Source organism: Hippocampus zosterae, chromosome 1, assembly GCF_025434085.1.
Source record: "Hippocampus zosterae strain Florida chromosome 1, ASM2543408v3, whole genome shotgun sequence".
In the NCBI taxonomy this organism is placed as follows: Eukaryota; Metazoa; Chordata; class Actinopteri; order Syngnathiformes; family Syngnathidae; genus Hippocampus; species Hippocampus zosterae.
The window spans coordinates 4,250,050-4,266,046 of NC_067451.1; the positions used below are offsets into that span (position 1 = coordinate 4,250,050).

General features: G+C 47.0%; 2 protein-coding genes across 21 annotated transcripts in view; one reads left to right on the plus strand and one right to left on the minus strand.

Annotated features, from left to right (window-relative positions):
* Nucleotides 1–2,280: 2,280 nt before the first annotated feature.
* On the minus strand, nucleotides 2,281–5,887 carry dthd1 (death domain containing 1). The gene is given in 11 exon segments (XM_052058221.1): nucleotides 2,281–2,603; nucleotides 2,911–3,047; nucleotides 3,049–3,137; nucleotides 3,325–3,614; nucleotides 3,881–4,007; nucleotides 4,443–4,477; nucleotides 4,589–4,797; nucleotides 4,799–4,855; nucleotides 4,940–4,969; nucleotides 4,971–5,120; nucleotides 5,843–5,887. Coding segments are annotated over 11 exon segments (1,377 nt in total). The 3' UTR covers nucleotides 2,281–2,395.
* A 3,896-nt stretch (nucleotides 5,888–9,783) lies between these two features.
* The window catches only part of si:ch211-200p22.4 (phosphatidylinositol-binding clathrin assembly protein), a 41,651-nt gene continuing 35,437 nt past the window's right edge, over nucleotides 9,784–15,997 (plus strand). For 15 of the 20 annotated variants that reach the window (XM_052062401.1, XM_052062444.1, XM_052062407.1 and 12 more), the window contains exon 1: nucleotides 9,784–10,813. In XM_052062401.1, coding sequence (XP_051918361.1) covers nucleotides 10,684–10,813 — 130 coding nt within the window. In that variant the 5' untranslated portion in view covers nucleotides 9,784–10,683. The remainder of the gene's footprint in view (nucleotides 10,814–15,997) is intronic. The other 5 variants (XM_052062417.1, XM_052062508.1, XM_052062499.1 and 2 more) reach the window with 1 other exon arrangement.

Sequence of the window (15,997 nt, forward strand, 5' to 3'; positions counted from 1 at the left end):
AAAAAGTGTATATATATATATATAGGGCGGCCCTGTACTCCAGTGGTTAGCACGTCGGCTTCACAGTGCGGAGGTACTGGGTTCGATTCCAGCTCCGGCCTCCCTGTGTGGAGTTTGCATGTTCTCCCCGGGCCTGCGTGGGTTTTCTCCGGGTGCTCCGGTTTCCTCCCACATTCCAAAAATATGCATGGCAGGCTGATTGAAAACTCTAAATTGTCCCTAGGTGTGAGTGTGAGTGCGAATGGTTGTTCGTCTCTGTGTGCCCTGCGATTGGCTGGCAACCGATTCAGGGTGTCCCCCGCCTACTGCCCGGAGACAGCTGGCATATGCTCCAGCACCCCCCGCGACCCTAGTGAGGATCAAGCGGTTAGGAAGATGAATGAATGAATGAATATACTTTATATATATATATATATATATATATATATATATGGGGGGCAGTTCCCCTCCCTCTCTCCAAATGGCTGCATAAATGTGTGAAACACACAAGGTGACAGAGCAATGTGTCCCTTCACCCTGCAGGCCAGTTTGTGGTTGTTTGTGTGAAAGAGGAATCCGAACCCACTATCATGAGACAAAAACACACACACGCGCACACACACTCACACACACACACATTCACACACGTAACACATGCACGCACGTTTTTGTTGATGCCATCACTTTCCTCTCTGCCTCTTAGCCCCCTCCCTCTTTTTGTTTTTGTTCGACCATCACTCCACCAACACTTCCTCAACCCGTTTTCGCACCATATTCCCACCCTTTTCACACCTTTTTACTCACGGCCCGTTTCACAGTGCATCAAACACTCTTATCTGATACCCCTCCCCGAGCTACTAGTGTATTAGAACCACAAAAAAATATAACTTGTGTGTTGAAATCTGTCTTCAGAGACTTTAACTGACTTAACTTTTCTGTCATTTTTCACAGAATCGAAATTCCCGAGGGAGAATTCTGCTCCTCTGTGGACAGTCTGTCATTGAAATGGAGGACAAATGAAGACTTTAGCACGGACCAGTGTGATGTCCACCTGGGAGGTCCGTCTCGCCATCTGCTTGTGAGTCATGATGTGAGTCCAACATTGCCCCCTGCTCCACAAAGATATGATCCCTCCTTGTTTATGTCCGATGAAATTTGCCGCTCTTGCTCCGTGCATCTATTTCCTCGATGCATGGAGCAAGCAATGAGGTTGTCATCACAATCTCCTTCTTCTTTCGCTCGGCAGAAACTCATCAGCTCATCAGCTCTGTCTTGCCGCCTTCTCTAACCCCCCGCTGGAGTCGTAGCACACCTCCAACAGTGCCTTGCTGTGTGGCCTTTTCAATAATGTAGAGCGGGATGGGAGGGTGATCGTATGAGAGAGGAAACAGTTTCCCGGCACTGTCAGAGCCCCCTCTGTGACATTTACTAAGACCCTCAGTTTGTGCGTGTGTGTGTGTATGTGTGTGTCAGTGATAGGTCGCTAATAATGCCCAGCACACTCACTAGTGCCCTTTAGCATCCCACAAAAGGGGGACAAAAAAAGCACAGTACTGTGTTCCCCTGCGTTAAAATGTTTCTTCATTTGCACCCTCCATATATTGCGGACATGACTGAGCTCTACTCAGTGTGAAAAATGAGAAAAGGTTCACAATCGACCCCAATAGGAGAGATGTCTCCAAACTAACTCCACTCATCCACTCATCATTATTTCCCACTAAGTTGGAACAGAAATTGGCTCGTGAGATGCTTGCCTGTCGCCGAACGTCAGCGCTGGTGAAAATCAAGATGACTCGGTGTCATGGGGCTGAAATAAGGTCACATCTCAAGCCAGGCGTGCCGACACGTCGAGAGGCTTTGCTAGTGAATCATCCACTGCTCTTTGTGGAGAGGTGTCACACATTAACCACTGTAGATTTGTTTTGATTTTCGGCAAGGAAAAACCTTGAAGTGCGGCAGTTGCAAGGGTGACCCTCTATTTTTTTTATATACACTGATGCTTGTTATGTCTGTATGCTTTATGAAACCATGTCCACCATCAAAATACATGTTCAGTCATGCGTATCATGAAATAACGCTGTTTGACTGGAGACAGAAGAATGGTGAAACACTGCCCTCTTGTGGGTGTAATAGAAATTACAAATACAATTACAAATACATTTGATTGCGGTACTGGTTAAAGCAAGAATACATTCCCCGTTCATTACGATGGATACATTCTCAGGTCCGGCAAATAAGAGGCAAATAAGAGGCACAGCGTGTTTGCTTCAAGCTGTTAATTTGTAAAAAAAAAAAAAAAAAAAAAAAAGAGTTATACATCCATTTGGAGACCCAACTGTTCAAACAAACTATATTATTCAGTCTAACGGAAGTCTACTTGCTTGATGCTAGCATATAATGTGCACCATAGACGTCTTTATTTCAATGGCAGGGGTTCTTGCGCCTGACGTAGCAGCAGTTCTCTGGTGAGATCCGGCCGGCCAATCTTGGCCAAGCAGTGTGCCAACTGGGCGACCTTGGACCGGAGCCGGGAAGTGGGCAGCTCTCTCCTCCACATGGTCAAGATGGTGAAGGCCCGGGCGGGCAGACTGTCGCCGGACCGCAGCTTCACCAGCTGGGCGGCGCTGCGGTGAAGACGTAGAGAACGTGCCAGGGGTGCAATCTCATCTTATGAAAGCTCTCCTCCTAGCCAGAGGAGCAGCGAATCTGGGAGGGAGTCTGTTGGGCAAGAAATGATCTTCTCGTAATTAAAAGTTAGGGTTTGGCCATGCTACAGCGGTGGAAAGTAAAGTATTTCCCTTTACCCTTCCGCTCACAGGTGGATATCTTCGGCATCATGGGTCATCTGATGGTTCTTACTCGCTACATGAAACAGGAAGGCAATGTCAACCGAAAATGCAACCAGGTGCTCTCGAATTCATTGAAGTTTACGATACCTTTGGTAAAGTCAGGGGCAGTGTACACACAGGCTTCCCGAGGTGTTTCACTTCCATCTGGACCAGCGTGTCCCCTTGCCACTCCACCTGACCTCTGGTGACCTTGTAGAAGACAACGGCACCTTTGTAGTGAAGGGGAGCTGTAGTTCCCAAAGGGGTCCACTTCTGTCAGATGCAACAGAAGCTCATTCTTGCGCTGGCGGTGGAAAGTGATCCGCTTGTCTGGAATGCCAAGCGCGTTCATCTCAGCGCCTGCTCCAACATAATTGCACATTTATTATTATTCTTTCCGCAAGGCTGCTCCACCTGAATTGTCATGGTTACAAAACTGTCTGTGTGTGCAGGCTTGTTGTGTTTAACGTAAAAGCCTGCGATGCTGTAGGTGAACTGAATCGTTATTCTGTCTCACCTGCGTAGGAGACGTTTCCGCAAAGATGGAGGAGAAGCTGGTCCCCCTCCCGCATGCAGATCTCTGGCAAAGTCTCCAGGGGACCACAGTTGCCCTCCGCCTCCAGTTGGGAGAGTTCCCAACCGAGCTCCCTGCTGGGCAAGGCGGCCACCAGGACGGCGCGTGGCTCATCCTGGTGCTGCCAAAGGACAACGGTGACCAGGTGGTGGCGGGATGACTCTACCAGCTCCTCTGCCAGGGAGGTCAGATGGCAAGGTTGCAGCGGAGAGAAAAGGCGAACGATGAGGAGTCTGGAGGAGGATGGACAAAAAGTTGAATGATTCGACTTCACTCCTAGGTTTGGACTGCATAGAACAAAATTGATCAATGTAAAGCATTTCTGTCTCATATTTCCGTCTGTGCGCCGGTCTGGTAATTTCCTGACCTCCTTGTCGTTCTATGAAGCACCTCAGATGAAAACCTACTCTCTGCCATGGATTGATATCTGAGCCTGTTGTGTTCTGTACTGAATGGCCTTGCTGAAGTTAAGGTTCTGAGAAACAACAAAAGTGCAAACCTGTCAAAACTCTCTGTCAGTTCAAAAGACACCAGGCCATTCTGCAGGTTTCGGATCAGGACCTCATCCGGAATGCTCCACTGTTGGTCCCTAGACCCCAGTATGCTGAGAAGCTCAACTGGGTTGTCTTAAGAGGATTGTGTACAGGAACCCAGCATCCTGACATACACAATATTTTTCAGGTTGATGTATGCCGTTCATAGGCAGATTCAACTCATTTATATTTATGGAGCATTTTAAAAACAACCACACCTGCAAATATCACGCTCTATACCATGCTTTTATAAAATGGAACCCAGAGACAGCAAATACAATGAAAACAGCAAGGGCCCCGAAATTGAACCCTGTGGAACACCATATGACATTGAGGCAGAGTGCGACACAGAGGAACCAGTGCTGAGAACAAAAATCCCGACTGCTTCTCGAGCGCTACTTCAATGCCCACCTGGTGCTGCAAACAAGCCAACAGAATGCTCCGCCGTATCAAATGCTGCAGTCGCCTCCAACAAAGCAAGACACACGTTGTCTCCAGTATCATGAGCCAGGAGGATGTCTTTCAAACCTTCCAACAGGGCTGACTCTGTGCTCTGCAGCATCCTAAAACGTGACTGGAAAACCTCTGTAACATTATGTTCATCCCAAAAGGATTTCAACTGATTTCAGACTAGGTTTCTTGAGGCGTAATTAACCGAGGCTTGATGTTTTTACTTCCTCCGGTGGGAAGAAATCCAATCCCATGCTGGAGGAGTGGCGGCAAGTCGAGGAAGGTGGAGTTCCTTTTCTTCCGCTTGTCCCCGTGTGTCCTTCCTCTTGCAAGGATTTGGCGGACAGGGAAGAGTGACTGTGAGAGGTCTTTGTAGGGTTTGAGAAGATGGATATGTAAGGGAGAGGAGTGGACTGGTGGACACCATCCCGGCAGTAGGCTTCACTTTTTGACTTAACCGCAGCCAGGAGAGCGGCGTCGAGCGCCTGGATCTGAGATTAGGAGCGCATTTCTGTGTAACTAAATGCTCAAGGTATGTGTCACTAATGTATAAGTTCTAAATAAGTCTCTCTTACCGTGTACTGTACCATTACAGGGGCAGTGAAGGAGCCCTGGGAGGTATTTGAAGCAGATACGAGGGTCCACAGGATGTTTGTATGACACACCTTGCCTAGGATCAGTAAAATGTTCCTGTTTGAGACAGGAAACCACTGCAAACAAGCCAAGGGAGTACACCTTCACCTCCGCAAAGGAGCCCTGAAGACCAAGTGCATAAATAAAGAATGGCATTATTTCATTCATCTTCCGTACCGCTTGATCCTCACTAGGGTCGCGGGGGGTGCTGGAGCCTATCCCAGCTGTCTTCGGGCAGTAGGCGGGGGACACCCTGAATCGGTTGCCAGCCAATCGCAGGGCACACAGAAACGAACAACCATTTGCACTCACACTCACACCTCGGGACAATTTAGAGTGTTCAATCAGCCTGCCATGCATGTTTTTGGAATGTGGGAGGAAACCGGAGCACCCGGAGAAAACCCACGCAGGCCCGGGGAGAACATGCAAACTCCACACAGGGAGGCCGGAGCTGGAATCGAACCCGGTACCTCTGCACTGTGAAGCCGACATGCTAACCACTGGCCTACCGGGACGCCGGCATTATTTCACATTCTTGTAAATCTTTTCAAGGGACAACAATGAAGAACTGTCACTTTGCTACAATGTAGTGAGTGGACAGCTTGTATAATAGCACAAATGTACTGCCCCCCCCCCCCCCGGCCCCCCCAAGATAATTCAACACACAGTCGCTAATGTTGAAAGCGGCTGTAACAAAAGCAAGTACACCACTTAATGAAAATGTCACTATTGTGCCAAAAGAATTTTGTCTGGCCATCCTTATTTTCCAGCAGTTTGATGGTTGCCACTGAGCTCCTCATCTGATCCTCCGTGATGACATGACAGAGCTGGTGGATGGTACAGACCTTGTGTTTCTCCAGCTTCAGTTTGAGGATGACGGCATTTTGCATTCCCCTCCATTGGCTCTTAAAGGTTCATCTGTCCAGCCATCGCATTTCGCAGGATATTTGAAAGGGTCATTCATTCATCCATCTTCCGAGCCGCTTGATCCTCACTAGGGTCGCGGGGGGTGCTGGAGCCTATCCCAGCTGTCTTCGGGCAGTAGGCGGGGGACACCCAGAATTGGTTGCCAGCCAATCACAGGGCACACAGAGACTAACAACCATCCACGCTCACACTCACACCTAGGGACAATTTAGAGTGTTCAATCGGCCTGCCACGCATGTTTTTGGAATGTGGGAGGAAACCGGAGCACCCGGAGAAAACCCACGCAGGCCCGGGGAGAACATGCAAACTCCACACAGGGAGGCCGGAGCTGGAATCGAACCCGGTACCTCTGCACTGTGAAGCCAACATGCTAACCACTGGCCTACCGGGCCGCCTATTTGAAAGGGTGTCAGTTGTAAAACAAGTTGCCAAGGCGACCCCTGGAGGCGTGACGTGGAAGGACAAAAGACATGCCACAGCCAGATTAACACGACTCGGCGAGCCTGTCTTTTTTTTCTTTTGCTCTTCTGTCACTTGTTTTAAGTGCCTTCGTGGCATCGAAGGTCGTGACACTCACAATTTGGTTTACGATCTAGAAAAAAACATTTTTTTTTAAATTGTGGAAGCAAAAATATGGGAACAATTTGTATCCGTTGACATGCATTTCATAATTTAAAAAAGTCTAACTTTTACAAGAGGAGGTCAAGCATGTTTAGTCATTTAAAAAATCAGAGAAAAGCACGGTTCTTTTTTTTTCCCTCTGCTGTTGGCCAAGTGGAAGCGGCTCCTCTTCGTCGTCTTCATTTTCCTCCCTCCCACTTTGCCACCGCGGTTATTTCTGCTATTTTCGAACCAGTCTCTCTTGAGCTCAAAAAGCCATTTTCTTTTTCCTCAGGTGCCCCCCCCACGCCCCCCCCCCCAACCATCACAGCTGCCTGATTGAAGTCGGGAGACGAGGAAGACGATTATGAAGTCTCCTGACTCCATACAAATGATGCAGGGGAGGTCTTGGCCGGGCTCCGTTGCTTTTTAATTTCATTTGTTTCATATCTTTTTTTTTTTTTTAATGATAAGCTCGTTGCCACCAAGACGACGGACACTGGCAAAGGAGGAGGGTCATCATATCCAGTCATCATCTCCGTTGTACTTGATACCGCTCCTCCTTTATGTAAGCTCGTTCCTGTGACAGTTGTTTGAATGTGTGCTTTGTGCAGTGCAATGTATTCTTCAATTAGAGAGCCCGCCATGAGGAGGGAATCTGTCATTGGGATCGTCATCTGCCTGCTGTTGGTTCTTCACTCGAGCAAAGGTGAACCTTTTACTGCCATTCGACCCAAAGTGAGCTGTTTATTTGAATGTCTTTGACCGTTTTATTGAATGAATTAGCCTCACACTAATGCATAACGTGAATCTCCATAGATGTTGTGGAAATGAATCATGGTCCTCCACTGGCTGTCTCCATTGTAGCTCAGCATGCCTGTTTTTTTTCTAAAAAAAAAAAAAAAAAAGACAGAATCAGATTCGAAGAGGTTCGCGAGCACAACCCCTTTATTTTTAATCACTGGAACTATAATACACCAAATGATCAAAAATCGGTTAATCGGGTAATTAACTGTATTCATTCATTCATTCATTCATTCATTCATTCATCTTCCGAGCCGCTTGATCCTCACTAGGGTCGCGGGGGGTGCTGGACCCTATCCCAGCTGTCTTCGGGCAGTAGGCGGGGGACACCCTGAATCGGTTGCCAGCCAATCGCAGGGCACACAGAAACGAACAACCATTCGCACTCACACTCACACCTAGGGACAATTTAGAGTGTTCAATCAGCCTGCCACGCATGTTTTTGGAATGTGGGAGGAAACCGGAGCACCCGGAGAAAACCCACGCAGGCCCGGGGAGAACATGCAAACTCCACACAGGGAGGCCGGAGCTGGAATCGAACCCGGTACCTCTGCACTGTGAAGCCGACGTGCTAACCACTGGACTACCGGGCCGCCCTGTAAACAGGGGAAAATAGTTTTGTAGTCCACTTTTTATATGACTAATCAACGTAATTGTCATTACGTATACATAGTGAGAGCCCTCATGGGTACTGTAATACTGCAATTTGCGCTTCCAGCACACAAAACAGGTGAAGACTCCCTCCAGCCTTCCCTGGTCCTGTTTTTGGGTGCCGGCCCGCAGTCCGTCTTCAGCGTGCTGCTGCTGGCCATGACCGTGGTCCTGTCGGTCATCATCTACCTGTGGGTCCTCAGGTACATCTGCGTTGGCTGCTGCCAGCCCGTTGCCGTTGGGATCGACCCGGAAGCTCTGGCCGAGATGTCGTCGGCCCTCCTTTGAGTGACACTTTGCGGATAGAGGTCTTCAGCCGCTAAATGATGCTGATAATCAAGGCCCACGTGCAAACGGAGCTTTGTTTTCTCTTTGAATAAACATCACTAATTGTAAACTGCTCTCCTGCTGAGCTTATGTCACTGGCATAAATTAGCGTTTCTGCATGACAGACACGCTCAATGTTGCGCATTCACAGTTCACCCACTTCGATGTTTCGATTTGGAGAGTATTGACAAAATATGAGAGGATTTTTTTAAACCTTACTGAACACCACAAATGCTGGGGATGGGATATACATAACATCAACAAAATGTGTTTATTGGTTGACCATGAATAGTAATTCTTTGTCCCTCTCCTGTTATTTTGTACTTCAGCTTCTACATCTTCATATACTGTATTTATATCTTTATAGAATAACCCCCAAGCTTCGTGACGCCGCCATTATCTGTTGTTGCCATGGCGATGTCAAATGCTGCCGTTCCCCTGCGGATATTTGTCAACTGAGCAAAATCCATCTCCAAACCCCCTAGCCCCCCATACAGGGTGCACTGATTTTGGGCAAGGCACATTAGATGGACAGCATCAAGTTTTGGCGTCCGTTGCTACGGGTTACACGGGCTCCCAGCATCCACGCAGTTGCCATGGCAATCGGGAGTTTCACCTCAGCGCCGGAAGATAGCGCTAGACTCCAAGTCTGGATTGCACAAATCCTCGAGTGAGGAGCAAGACTGAGGTTATTGCATTGTCCTCTGGGTATTTAAATTGCTCACCAATTACATTCAGTCTGGAGAATACTGGACATTTCCGCAGGCGTCAGAGTAACCATCCTCGTCAACATTTTCAATCAATTACAGTGCACTGTGATTTCTTTTTAACGCAGACATGAAAACATGTACAGTAATTGCCTCAAATATCTGCACCCAGCGTTGCCCGTTAATTTCATGCAAATTTAAACAAATAGAACAAATAATATGTTTTTACACGCGCACAAAGTGTCTATTGATATCATTGGACGATTCATCGTGAGAGTCTCCACTAAGAGTTAAGCAGTACATTGTGTTCCGTACAATTGGGAGTCAAATAAGGACACGGGGCGTCTGAGGGGCAATCATTTGATGGCCCCTCCCAAATTGTGCGCACCCTATCACCAAAGATTGACGTTTGCTCCGCGATGCATTGTCGTAAGGACTTGATGCAATGAGGTGCAAAAAATTTAAATATTTTTCAAAAAAATCTTAACGGCTGCAACTCACTCACCGTGGACTTTACGTTAAGCAAGTCTCGTGAACGTTTACGTGCTGCGGGAAGACAGAGTTTCAGATTCAGAAGTCATTTAGGCGAAGAATAATCACAATATTTTTATGACGCAATATAATAGAACATAGATTTATGTTGTACTGTTTGCCAGCATTAAATGGTGACGCTTTTGATTTATTGTTCATTTCACATCTTTTGTGTGGTATCTCAAAACTCCGAGGCTGTGGTTGGTCCCTGAAGGCATCTAGGTTGTGAGATCAGCTGATTTTTTACGCTGCCATTTTGTCCGGCGGAGACTGAAGCAGCCGTCCAGCCTTTTCCTTGTCGTGTCTCAGAACAAGCACGCGTCGAGACGTTCCACGTTGCGGGACGGGGATTGGCAATAGCGTGGACAGCGCGAAAAGGAGAGCGAAGGCGAGCCACGGAGCAACAGCGACTGTCCTTTTTTAACATCACCTCTCCGCCGGTTCAACTATTTTCCAAGCTAATGTCGGTAGCTTTTTTCGGCTAATACCCTCCGCCCCTTGCGCCCTCTTCCCCCCCTTGACTGAGACATCACCTGTCACCGCTGGTGACCCCCCCACCCCCCACCGTGTGAATTTTACAAGTTCTAGCAATGCCCTTCTCATTTCAGTCTGACTTTTTATGCTCGAAGGAAGAGTTGACCAGGACTTTTTGTTGCTAACGAGCTAACAAGTTGACGTGGAGGAAGGAGGAACTAAAAAAAAAAAATCTGCAGAGGGTGATTGGTGTTGCTATTTCACACGGATTGCTCGCATTTCCCCCCCTCTGAGGTGCCCTGCGTAAACCATTAGACCGTCCGTGTGACAGAGCGGCCAGTAAGCTATGTTTATTTATGCGCACAAAGTTATTTCCACTGTTGGCAAATCCCACAGCGGGACTGTTTTTTGGTTGGAGGATTGCAGCGGAAACATGAGCTAACACAGATTAGCTCATAATAGTGTCGTAGGTTTAGAGAAAGCAGAACATAAAAAAAAGAATCCTTTTCCGTTCGCTTGACAGAGAAGTCACGTTCAAGTGTCCCCTCGCTTGGGAGTCGACCCACTGATAGGATCGTTGTGCTCTTTTTTTTTCTTTCTTTCTTATTTTTTGTTATCTAAACCATTGAGCAAAGGCACATTTGAGGAGCCCAGAAGGAGACGTCATGTCTGGCCAATCGATCACAGACCGGATTGCTGCAGCTCAGCACAGCATGACCGGATCGGCGATCAGTAAGGCGGTGTGCAAGGCCACCACGCACGAAGTGAGCGGACCCAAGAAGAAACATCTGGACTGTGAGTGCATCGCCTCTTCTTCTATTCATCCATCAGAAAGCAATGCTTAGCTTCTGGCAAAGTCAATATCTCTCATCAGAAAGTTGTGCCGAGTCTAAAACCCAAAGAAAGTAAATTCCTCAAAACCCACAATCGGTGAATATCTTACTGAGACCGTATTAGAAGTCAAGTGTGCTTGTTTCTAGTTGTTTATTCGTCACTTCAGTTGAATCCTTCTGTATAAGTGACACAGCAATCTGAAAAGATGTCTCAAAAACGTCCACCTGCCAAAATGCTGACTCTGGTTTTCAACTTGAGCGCAAGGCATCAAATTTGAAAATCAAATGATGAGTTTGGGAAGACTTTAGGTTTTTGTATGTGTAATTATTTTTCGCATTTAAAAATGACAAAGGAGACGGTAAATTTCAATATGATTTTTGTATTTCCACACTAATTGATAGAAATAAGCACCACAAGCAGAGAAACACCGTTTCTTGCAGTCCATCTTTGGGATAGAAGAGTTTTAGGAACATCAACATAATGTAGAGAAACGTTTCAGTGTCAAGTAGAAGTTCTGTACAAACCTGTCCTGACCTTTGCAGCCAAAGTGCCACATTTAGCTTAATAATTGTGTGCTATTGATTTCTCTGTGAGTGCGACAACCTTCATGTCAACTGCGTCCAGCGAGGGTGTGGGTGGGGGGGGGGGGGATTGAAGTTGTCAGTGCAGCCAGTTCATGAGTGTTGTCAACAAGTTGAAGCCACAACCTTACACCTCATCGGATGTGTTTTTTTTTGCGACAGTGGGAAAGGGGTCACACTGACAATAAACGCCTTGAGCACAGTGCGATGCCGCAATCGACCTCCTCCAAGCACTGCAGAGCTTTGGAGGCAGCACCCAAGCGGAGTTATCACGTCACTGGAGCATTTAAGGAACTAGTGGCAGGATGTGGTTTTCCTGAAAAGTCAGATGTGGTGAGAGGAAATGAAAGTCAGAAGTTCGCTCACACGTTGCAGTTGGTTGCATTTGATGCTTCAGGAGAAAGAAAAAAAGGGACAAACAAAAATGTTTGCGGCGTCGCTACTTTCTATCAACAGCGACAAACATGCAACTTTTCTTCCCTCTGCTAAAAAAAAAAAAAAATGTCCGACAGCATGCTGGCAATGATCTCACGAGCATATTTGCCTCCCCGCCAGAGGCCTTTCAAAATCAGCAACCAGCAGTAAGTGTGACATTCATGCACCACTTGTGAAAATAGGAACAATTTGAAAGCCACTTCCCGTCACCATTTGGAAAGTCCGCCTCCGTTAGCCAGTGGTGGGCCTTGTATTGCATTTGGTAGCTGGGCCTTCAATCGGTTTTAACTTTACTTAATGCGAATTAAAGTTGTCTGGAAGAAATGTTGCTCCGACTTTCCAATCAAGACAGGGAAAAAAAAGTGACAATGTTGATATCAGCTTGAAGTTAGATCATCCAGCACTCCTGATTGTGACGGTCATGGGCAGATTAGATTGTCATGACAGCGCATGCAGTATCATGGTTCGACATTAACAGCAGCCCGATGGCCCGGGGCCACTTCGTCTGGCTTGACTGGGCAGGCGCACATTGTATAAATCGGTACGATAAATCTTTTCAATATATTTAGTTGTAGCCACCTGAAATGTTTAATCACGATTGATTTTTTTTTTTTGCCGTCTTGTTAAATCTTTCTGAAAGGAATAACTTCAATAAGATATAAAGACGGGCGGCCCGGTAGTCCAGTGGTTAGCACGTCGGCTTCACAGTGCAGAGGTACCGGGTTCGATTCCAGCTCCGGCCTCCCTGTGTGGAGTTTGCATGTTCTCCCCGGGCCTGCGTGGGTTTTCTCCGGGTGCTCCGGTTTCCTCCCACATTCCAAAAATATGCATGGCAGGCTGATTGAACACTCTAAATTGTCCCTAGGTGTGAGTGTGAGTGCGAATGGTTGTTCGTCTCTGTGTGCCCTGCGATTGGCTGGCAACCGATTCAGGGTGTCCCCCGCCTACTGCCCGGAGACGGCTGGGATAGGCTCCAGCACTCCCCGCGACCCTAGTGAGGATCAAGCGGTTAGGAAGATGAATGAATGAAAGGAAGATATAAAGACCAGAAAATATCAAATATTCAGTTAGATTTTATCCTGCAAAAAACATCCATTAGAACTGTTTATGCGAACAAGGTAACGTGCAAAAAAAAAAAAAAGTAATGACGCAGAAGTAATATATCTTTAAGGTTTAAACAGGGATGGGCAACTGGCGGCCATGCTACCTTAGACCACATTCTAAATAGCCCTTTGATTAATATTCAAAAACAAAATGTCTTATTTTTTTTAACAAACCCAGAAAGGACGAAAAACATGTTGATAAACATTCGACTTGTTTCACATATAAACATAATAGAAATAATCCTGAAAAAAAGTGAACAATCAAAACTACGGAAACAAAAGTCTGCCGAACTGCGAATATGCAAGGCTCGACTGTAGTGTTCAAGTTGTCATATCACCAATCGCCACTAGATGGCACACAGTCGGCCAAATCATTTTATGCGGATTGGGAATGATACGCAGAAAAACATGGTCCCTCAATAATCTTAAAATTTGGAGTGAGAACATTATTTTTGGGGCGGGGGGTGAAACTAAATCGTATCAAGATCATGTGATTTGTCCATATTCAAAATAGCAAAATTTTTGTCATGCATTTGGTTAGGAAGTGCATGCATAACTAATTCTCAGCTGGGTAGAAGCGGCAATCACAAGGAAGAGTCCCTCCATCATATCCGTGGAAGACATCTCCATAAAAGTCAGTGAGACTCTAGAGGGGGAGACCGCATGGGGCCAGTCTTCGGACCAGCTCAATTGTTGTTCCACCATCTCACAGCCAGTCCAGAAGAATTGTGACATTTCACGTCAAGACTATTTTCCCTCCGGCCAGCTCTCGTGTTGTCATGGCAGCAACGTAGGCAGCTGGCTGGTGTTCAATGGACCAAGTTGGCAAGGGAACCTGAATGGTGATCATGGCCGCAATCACACGGTTTGTTGACGAGATAGTCATTATTGCGCGCGTCTTCGAGAGCTACGTTTGCCAGTTTGGAGAGGCTTTTCTAAATGAGTGATTTGTTGAGCATGGTACATGAGACACGGTGTGTAAAACATGAAAACGGATTTGGGAAAAGTATTCTTTATGGCCTGTTTTCACAATCTCAGTCTTGTACGTCTTCAAATAAGAGGCCACGTGTTCTTTTTTTTTTTCCAAGTTGTTGATTTCTCACTTCATCGACGTTAACTTTGTAACATTCGCTGCCATTGACGGCAATAGAAGTCAAAGATCCATTTTGACCGGGCTGGGAGTGAATGAGTTCAACAGAAGAAAACAAATAAATCGTTGCATTGTTATTGTCCAGGGCGGCCCATCAGCCCAGTGGTTAGCACGTCCGCTTCACAGTGCAGAGGTATCGGGTTCGATTCCAGCTCCGGCCTCCCTGTGTGGAGTTTGCATGTTCTCCCCGGGCTTGCGTGGGTTTTCTCCGGGTGCTCCGGTTTCCTCCCACATTCCAAAAACATGCGTGGCAGGCTGATTGAACACTCTAAATTGTCCCTCGGTGTGAGTGTGGATGGTTGTTCGTTTCTGTGTGCCCTGCGATTGGCTGGCAACCGATTCAGGGTGTCCCCCGCCTACTGCCCAAAGACAGCTGGGATAGGCTCCAGCACCCCCCGCAACCCTAGTGAGGATCAAGCGGCTCGGAAGATGAATGAATGAATGAATGAATGTATGTTATTGTCCAAATGTTCAACCAAACTGTCAAGTGACACAATTCTACGAGCGTAATGCTAACATCGCCTGAAACACCATAGACGGGCTTAGGGTTATTCGCATCGATCATACGGTGCGAGAGTGATAATAATATAGTTATTATTATCTATATTAATAATAACTATAATATAGATATAGTTATCATATAACTATATCTATATTATAGTTATACAATATAGCTGGACATGTTGGGCTAGCTTGCGACTTGATGGGAGGTGAGTGGAATGCTATCCGAACAGAGCAGGGGTCGCCCCTCCCTGACTGCTGACTAAAGATAGGTCTAGTTGAGACTCCCAGGCAGGAAAGGAGGTTCGTTGCTCAACTGTGGACTTGCACGCCTCTTTCACTAAACTGGAAGTAGAAACTTTTTTTGGGGGGGGGGGCTTGCTGAGTTCATGCATCAATACAGCACACATAAGAAGTACATGCTTCTGTGTTGCTGTTTGAATACGTCTGAACGTTCAGTGTTTGTCTCTGATGTGGGGGTACGGTGAGGGGAAGATGGGGGGCGGTATTTATAGCAGCGTTCTCCCGGGAACTTCAGCCGCTTGTTTAAGTTGCCGCGCTCTACCTACGCGCATCGAGCCGACTTGATGCTGTGACGCACTCCGTCGTTTGCACGCAGTCCCATTGGGTCGAAGTTGATCATATCGAGATAGCCCCCCGACAGAAAAGGGAGTCAGTATTTATTTCTATGAGGAGAAAGCCCCAACCCCCGGGATGGCATGAAAAACAACAGCGCTCAAACTAATCTATTAATAGGCAAACTTCTGTTGACACTCTGCCTTTCCTTCCTCTTTGCTTCTTCCTTGTTAATTTCTTGATTCCTACGTCTTTCCTTTTACCTGACGACACAATCTGCTCCCGTTTTTTTTTTTTTCACACCCATCATCGCTTGTTTCATTTTGTGAAATGGATTGGCCTCTCGTCTCAAACGAAGAAGCGGTGGGATGCAGCAGAAAATTTGTCTTTCACGGTTTGTTTGCCAGAAAGACTGCAGTGGGTTTTCTCGGCTCTACAGAGGGCCGCGGAGCCTCACCCTGCTTCACACTTCTTCAGTGCTTACAGTCAAGAGCACTGAAGGGGCGGCGGCGGTGGTGGTAGGGGGGGTAAATGCTGCTTTCAGCCTACCCAAGGAATGGGAATGAAGCGCCAGACGAGGCACAGACGCTTGCCAGGTGTTAATCCTTAGCAGCTGGAGGCTCCTCGTCTTGTTGTCTCTGCTCACCCCTAAAACTGCAACACCTAAGCGAAAGCGCATAAACCTTGCTCCGGCCAATCCTTAACTGGTTACCTGTGCACTCAAGAGATTCCGCCGTCGGTCTTCACATCACGAAATGCTGTGAAAAATAAAATTGAGTCGTGTCTGTTACTCAGCAGT